The sequence below is a fragment of the Podarcis filfolensis genome, assembly GCF_964270895.1.
Source record: "Podarcis filfolensis genome assembly, contig: HAP1_SCAFFOLD_442, whole genome shotgun sequence".
NCBI classification, from domain to species: domain Eukaryota; kingdom Metazoa; phylum Chordata; class Lepidosauria; order Squamata; family Lacertidae; genus Podarcis; species Podarcis filfolensis.
Window position 1 is genome coordinate 6,701 of NW_028149232.1, and position 7,622 is coordinate 14,322.

The 7,622-nt window shown below is 41.8% G+C and overlaps 1 protein-coding gene across 1 annotated transcript; it reads right to left on the minus strand.

Annotated features, from left to right (window-relative positions):
• Window positions 1–1,169: 1,169 nt before the first annotated feature.
• LOC310755135 (17-beta-hydroxysteroid dehydrogenase type 2-like) lies at window positions 1,170–6,367 on the minus strand (the record flags this gene model as incomplete). Its single annotated transcript, XM_083631822.1, has 2 exons — window positions 1,170–1,783; window positions 6,175–6,367. Coding segments are annotated over 2 exons (552 nt in total), but the record flags the coding sequence as incomplete, so codon positions are not given.
• Window positions 6,368–7,622: the final 1,255 nt, after the last annotated feature.

The window sequence follows — 7,622 nt, forward strand, 5'->3', positions numbered from 1 at the left end:
CCCCTAAGAATCCTGGGAGCTGAAGTTTGTTGAAGGTGAAGAGGGTTGTTAGGAGACGCTTTTCCTCTCCTAGAGCTACAATTCCTAGAGTTCCTTGTGAAGAGGGATTGTTAAACTACTGTGGGAATTGTTAAAACTACTGGGGTTTTCCAAACAGCTTATATTTATCCCTGAATTCAACCTCCCTCTCTCTCTCTCTCTCTCTCTCTCTCTCTCTCTCTCTCTCTCTCTCTCTCACACACACACACACACACACACACACACACAATTAACTTTATTTTTTAAAGCAAAACCCTGGTCACCTTAAGCCATTTCATCACACAATATTATTATTCTTAGCTCCCAGGATCTGTGTTTTCACAAGCTTCCCTGTCTCACATTGTGGGCAGGGTTCAGCTGAGTCACCTTTTGGGGTTTCTTTCATCACCATGATCCCTTAATCACATGCCCACTGATCTCTCTCAAATGAATCATCTTTAGAAGCTGTCAGAAGCCCATCTCTCCAGTTATGTTTACTTGAAGTTCCACTAAATCTCTTGATGAAACCTTGACAAGATCAACTGTCGTCTAGCGTCATTCGTTCATTTATTATTATTATTTAATTAAGAAATGTCTAGGAAACTCCTGGGTTTTTATTTAAGCCTACTATGCCCTTCCCCCACCCCTCCTTTCATTCACTTCTGCCAGCCACACAAGTTAGGTAGGTGATAGCATTGCATGTTTCTATACACAAAATAAGTCACAGCAATTAGATTATATTTGCTTTGTTTCATTTATTCTCCCTTTGGTCTTCTTTTATTAAATTATAATGTGAGACATGTTTCTCATGATAGCAGCATGCTTTAACTGAAGTTATGAAATTGTTTTCTCAACTCTGTAAGAACCCACTGGAATCTTGTGCACCACGCAGCAGAGATTAGAGTACATAAATATAATCCCCATTTTGCAATGGATTGCATTACCTGCCTACCAGACGTACTCATCTGCTTCCCAGGTACTTGCAACTCCATTAACCAGGAAAATTGCATAATGAAGTTGGGGGCATAGGGTTTCTTCCATCTGTTTTCACGGGTCGCACATGCACATAAAGGGGTGTCACATGCACATAAAGGGGTGTCCCCCTAGTCCATTTATTTTGTTTTTATTTTGTATTGTTTCTTAATTTTATTTTTGTTATATTTGGAAAATTAATAAAATGTTTTTAAAAAGGAGTTTCAGTTCAGCCTAACTCAAGAGAAAAAGGTATCAAAAATAGTAGATAAGAGGTGCAATGTACAGAATAGAGAGGGTTTCTGCCTTAAATCTAAACATTCCCCTCTTTTATCCATCCAATGTGTTTTTAACACATGAAATGCAAGATTCCCAACATTCACAAGGCAGCTAAATAGCCTGACACACAAATGACTAAGTCAGGCAGTATCTGCCTACAAGTTCTTGTTTGCTTTCTCTGCTGCTCTGAGAGCGCTGGGCATGTCTGAGGTGCTGAACATTTTCCTTATGCAAAAGTCATAAAACCAGAGAGGAGAATAGCAGAAGATGAGAAGGTATTTGTAAGCATTCTTGCCTGGAGTGTATAAACCACATGGGCGCTCTGCCAATAATGCGTGTAAAACATCACAAAGCACGGGAGAGAGATCTGACACGGAAAGAAATTGCATGGCATTGAGAGCCATCTTCAGCTTGAGGATGTATTCTTCGCCATAATCCTGCTTCACATCAGGCATGAGATTCTCAAGAAGGGTGCGTTCTTCCTTATTCCAGATCTCCGGAGTTCCCTGGATACCTGGAAGACAGAACAAAACACTGCTGAACATCGGGGGCCACTAGGTGGCGCATCGGAAGATGGCTGACAATAACATCTCTCCGACCCACACGAGGTAATTTGGAGGCTATGATGGGGGTAATTAGCCTCCTTAACCCCCCCCCCCAGGATTGTGGGGGGGACGGCCCTTCCCTGCTGTGCCCTATACCACCCCCGAATTTGTGGGGGTGGGGGCACTAGGCACAAAGCCCTCCTGTGGGATTCCGGCACTCCTGGACGCCGTCCCTGATTCACGCCGCTAGTTGCAAGCATCTTCAAAAGAAACAATTTGGACGAGATAAATTGCACATCCTTCAAGGAAAAAGGGGAGTAAAGACTGCTGACAGAAGAGATCCCTGATAACAAGACAAGAATAAAATATGAGAAGATACGTCAAGATACGGTATGACTGAGGGGAGAGGGGGGAAAAAACCTGCCTTCCTTTTTCTTATGTGATTTAACAAGAATCCCCTCCCCTAATGAGTCAGAAACTAAGGACTTAAGCTGTGGATTTAAGGCTGTGTGGAGATAAACTTTCGAACCAAAGCAATGTTTCAAGATGAAGCTGGAAAGCTAAGAGTTTTGGAATGACGCAGTTAAAAATGCCGTCGCCATTTTGGGAGGCATTGTTGGAGCTCTTGGGTCTGGGAGGAGAAAGAAAGAAATAGAGTTGTTTACATATTGTGGATCAACTTAAGAGCGACAAATGCCAAATTTATGATGGAAAGAGCGATGTTATCTACAAAGGAGATATATGGAAACCATCTGGACTTAGTGGAGGAACGGGAAATCCACACAGGATTATTATTTTGCTTATTGGCTTAAAGAGACTAACAGAAGAGATCGTAAAGGAAAAATAGAAATTATATGAACAAGATATGATGTGGAAACACCAAGATAAGACTGGATAGAATTATGAATTTTGTTTGGACTGATTGGGACTGATTTGGACATTAACGCAGTAATAAGAAGATGATCTGAATCTCCCTTTGGATCTTGAAGTATGGGCTCCCCCAACAAAATTTAAAAATTTGGCTTTGTAATTTGGAATTTATGTGATGTGATTTAATTTGATGTGATTGGCCAGTTAATAAAAATTATTTTTTTAAAAAACAAACAAACACTGCTGAACATCTAGGCTTCATAATAGGACATCAGGTGTTCTGATGAAAATAAAATAACTAGAAAAAGAGGAATATGGGGTTCCTAAAGGAACTACCCCAGGTGACAGATTGGAACATATGCATGCTAGATTAGGGATGTAATCCGAATCCTGGTACCAGTTTGTTCCATGGACTCAGTGCCCATACCATTTTGCTTCAGTTCTCATTTTGCTATTTTTAATCATTCCCAAGCTGGTCCTTTAGCCTTTTGAAAATAATATTATTGCTTACATTTTTTTATGATGACAACTCAATGAGCTGGCAGTTGCCCACTGAAGTATATATCTTGCCTCAGGGTTACTGTCTGTTCAAGTGACAATGAGGAGGTGACGGACACACACATAAAAAATGGAGTTACCGCCCTTTTGTCATTTTTGAATGCATATTATATTTTTGCATGTATTAATAAGCATAAACTGGATGGTAGGAAAAATGACCATTTATTATAATGTCATAATGATCAATGTTCTTATAAAAAATATCTGCATACATCTCACATTTTGATGCACACAAAATACAAATAAAGCTCATTTTTTGGTTACAGTAATAAATTCCACATTAAGATGTAGGACAATGACAGCCCTTTTTGTGTGTGTTTGGCAAAGTCATGGTGGACAGAAAGGTGAGAGAAATGTTAACGATAAAACAATGGATGTTAATGGTGGTTAATGGCTAAGCTAATTGCCTCAACAGTAAATCAATGAGGCCCAAACTGAAGCAAATACACATTTCAGCAGTGCCCAGTTAGCAGACAGTGAAGATGATGAGAGTAGCTGACTAAATCATATAGGAACAAATGTCCTATTCTAAAAATTCTTAAGAAACACAAACACCAGTATTGGTGAAATCTGCAGAATGTCACTGCGATTAAGGTTCTTCGTGGAATGCCCTTTTAAATGTGTTGTGGGAGGGGAAGGAGTATTGGTTTTCTTTTGTCCTTATTTTTATTATAAATGAGTATATCTATATAATGATTTCTATATATTGTACTTGTATGTTGTGAACCACCCCATCTGTGGATAAAGGGCAGTATACTACTACTACTACTACTACTGCTTTGCAAAGAGAGAAGACAAGTGTGCTATGGGCCAGTTTGATGCTCTGTCTGCCTAGAGTGAATTCCACCACTTTCCCTATTCTAGTTCTAATCTCTGAGCAAAAGAGATACTGTCCAATCTCCCCCTTGAGATTAGGAAAGTCAGCTGATACAGGGCAAGACTTATTTGTGATATGGACAGATATTCAGCCATTCACAAGAGCCACCAAGGAACAAATGAACCAACTGAAAAAGGCCACAATGACACACAAATCCATGGGGACTGTGCTTCAGAAATGAATGAACATCTTTTCAATCCATATTATTCTGTGTGTGTGTGTGTGTGTGTGTGTGTGTGTGTGTGTGGTCTCAGGAGTTCCCTGGATAGTTGAAGACTAGTTCACTTATTTATAAATGCTATTATAAAAAATTTGTCTGGGAAAGTGATGGCATGCTTGGACTTGATGTGTGCTGGTTTAATTATCCTCTGAGTCATGCACACAGGTTCCAATTTGCCACCTCAAGACAAATGCTTCAAAAACATAATGTGGAATGAAAAGATCTATTTCAGGCAGGACGCAACCATGATAGATCATCCAGCTAACCACATTTCCTTTTGCACATTTTAGTTCACAGGCTATTCAAAGACATCATACCTTGGCAATAAACCTTCTCAAACAAATTACCGTATTTTTCGCTCTATAAGATGGACTTTTTCCCTCCTAAAAAGTAAGGGGAAATGTGTGTGCGTCTTATGGAGCGAATGCAGACTGCACGGCTATCCCAGAAGCCAGAACAGCTAGAGGGAGCGCTCCCTCTAGCTGTTTTAGCTTCTGGCTTAGCCGCGCAAAGCCCCCGCAGGGCATGGGGCCCTTCATGTATGATTCCCAGGCTCTGGTCAGCTCTCCTTTTAAAGAGCCATGTGGAGTTGAGCCAGTGCCACTAACTGGACTCATCCACTTCAACCCCGACTGGGCTAGGTGAGCTGGGTAGCACTTCCAGAGACCACCTTCTGCACAGGAACAGATCAAAGTGCTGTGGACTCACAGCTTAGTGTTGTGAGCACCGGATTCACTCCCACAAGAAGACAGTCGTTGCACAGCAGAGTATAGCAGAGTATAGCAGAGCATAAACGACTCGGAGAGCAGCTCTGTAGAATATCTTCTTTATTCTATCTACAACTATAATATGCAACTATATACAGAGCTAAATGAGGTCTAAACTAAAAAACTGAACTGCACTGAGTGTCTGCAGCTGCTCTTAGCAGCAACCTTATCTATACACACAATCTCTAACACTCAGTCTCTCTCTCTCCAACACACTGACTGACTGACTGACTGATGTTAGGCTGGAGCGGAATAAGTAGAGAGCAGAACACCGCCCCTCCTCTCTGGAAAATCACCAGACTCATCAGCAGATTCTTGGATATGGGAGGGGTGAAATCTCTAGCGCTCCCTCTAGCTGTTCTAGCTTTTGGCTTAGCCGCGCGAAGCCTCCGCAGGGCATGGGGCCCTTCATGTATGCATCCCAGGCTCTGGTCAGCTCTCCTTTTAAAGAGCCATGTGGAGCGTGTGTGCAGCTCTTGGGGGCTTTTCCACGAGGGAGAAAGGCAGCGCATCAGTGACGGGCTGCCCTTCTCCCTCCTTGAGGAAAAGCCTGCAAGCACCGCACACACGCTCCTCGCGGTTCGTGAATGGGACAGCTGACCAGAGCGTGGGATGCATACAGGCTCTGCTCAGCGCTCCCTTTAAAGAATTTTTTTTTTCTTGCATTCCCCCTCTAAAAACTAGGTGTGTCTTATGGAGCGAAAAATACGGTAGCTGCCTGGTTAGAATCTAATAAGCCCAAGTTGTTTTGGGGTGTCTTCCCTTGACCTCTAGGAAACTGGCATTTATACAAGAAGACAACCCTTTGAGGCCAGCCACCTCTGTGGAAGGGGAAATAAAAGTCTGCCCCTTTTGAGGATGATTGATGAACTCCTAGAAGTGTTGCCCTATGCAACCTATCACTAAGACTCCACCTGGGACCCTAAATAGCAAAGTACAGGCTTTGCACATTCCTGTGGGTGACACTGGTGTTTCTGTGCCATTCATGGTTTTGGCTGACTCCAAGGAGGTCCCCCCCCCCCCCCGCCATCGTGAGCTAGATAACCAGGTGAAGTACCAGCAACTTACATGTCTTGAAGCCTGATGGATGAAGCACAGATACTTTAATGCCCCATTTGGAGAGCTCTTGCCTCATGACTCCAGAAAACATGGATAGGGCTGCTTTGGATGCACCGTAGGCAGCAAAGCCTGGCATGGGGATACCTCCTATGGGAGCAATAAAAACAGTCTCCTGAGACTGAAGGATTATCGCATAGCTCAACGTTAGTTATAGCCTGCATGGAAATTCATATTCATTTTCGTGTACATTGCTCCTAATATACACATTTCTGTACCCAGTTTTGCCCAACATATGCATTATTTACAAGCAATTTCACACAAAATAATATGTTGCTACACATTTTTAAATACACATCCTTTGGTTGGAGAGCTGCAGGGCAAAATTTAGGGGTTGTAAAGGCTAGATAGTCTTCACTTTGTCTCTTGGTTTGGGAGGTGTGAAAAGAGGATGGTGAACTTGATAAGCCTTTGGTCGGCTCCAGCAGTTATTTTTTTTGGAATGGAGAATGTCTCCAAATTTTAATTCAGAAAGCTGTACCTTTGATTGTTGAAGCTCTGAATGTACTTGTTTGAATGCACACCAGCAGGGAGGCAATAACTCTTCTCTAATTACCTGATTGAAAATTTTCCAAAGAAGCAAGATAGATGGAACGATAAGCGTTTCTGCTTTATTAGCAGCCTATCTCGGTTTTTGTTCTCAGGAGATACGTGCTAAATCCAAGTTATCTCCCTTTAACTTGCTTAGCTACGGTAATTCCAAACGGAGGTCAGATTGACTTCGTTAAGCCTCATTGCTATGTACTCCGGTGAGCAGGGACTGCATATAATGGAACAAAAGGGCAGTGACAAGAATGCACAGAAGGGTAAAGTAAAGCCCTGTTTCTCCTGCAACAGTGACTGTTGTTGCAATTGACACAGATGGAATTGGTGTTGCACAATGGCTATGACCCAATCTATGGTATGGGGAGATGCATGGTCACTGCCAATCCAATCCACGTGTCCCCAGCAATACGTAGTTGGCATGAAACCATTGCATTAAGATTTTCCCTAGGGATGGGTTTGCTCTGTTCCCTTCAATTTATTGTTCTAGTGTTCACTCTGTTCTGCATCACACTCCACCCAAATTCTGGTTTAATTGGGAGAAAGTCTTAACACTAATTCCTAGACCAGAACAGGCAATCTATCACACATCTGCAGATGCTCATATTAATGAAAATAAGATTAAGATGCATTATGTTATGGGAAATCACAAAAATGTGTACATTTTGCAAAATTGCATACAAATGTATGTGTATTATGAGAAATTTGCCCTAACATGTTGATGAATTTTTATGGGGGCTTTCTAAAATGATGTGATCTGTTATGGAAATGTGGAGAACTGATTTTAAGGCTGGAAAAATCAGAAGCTGAAAGAGACCTACAGTGGCATATTCATTCATGTCTAATGAAAACTTACA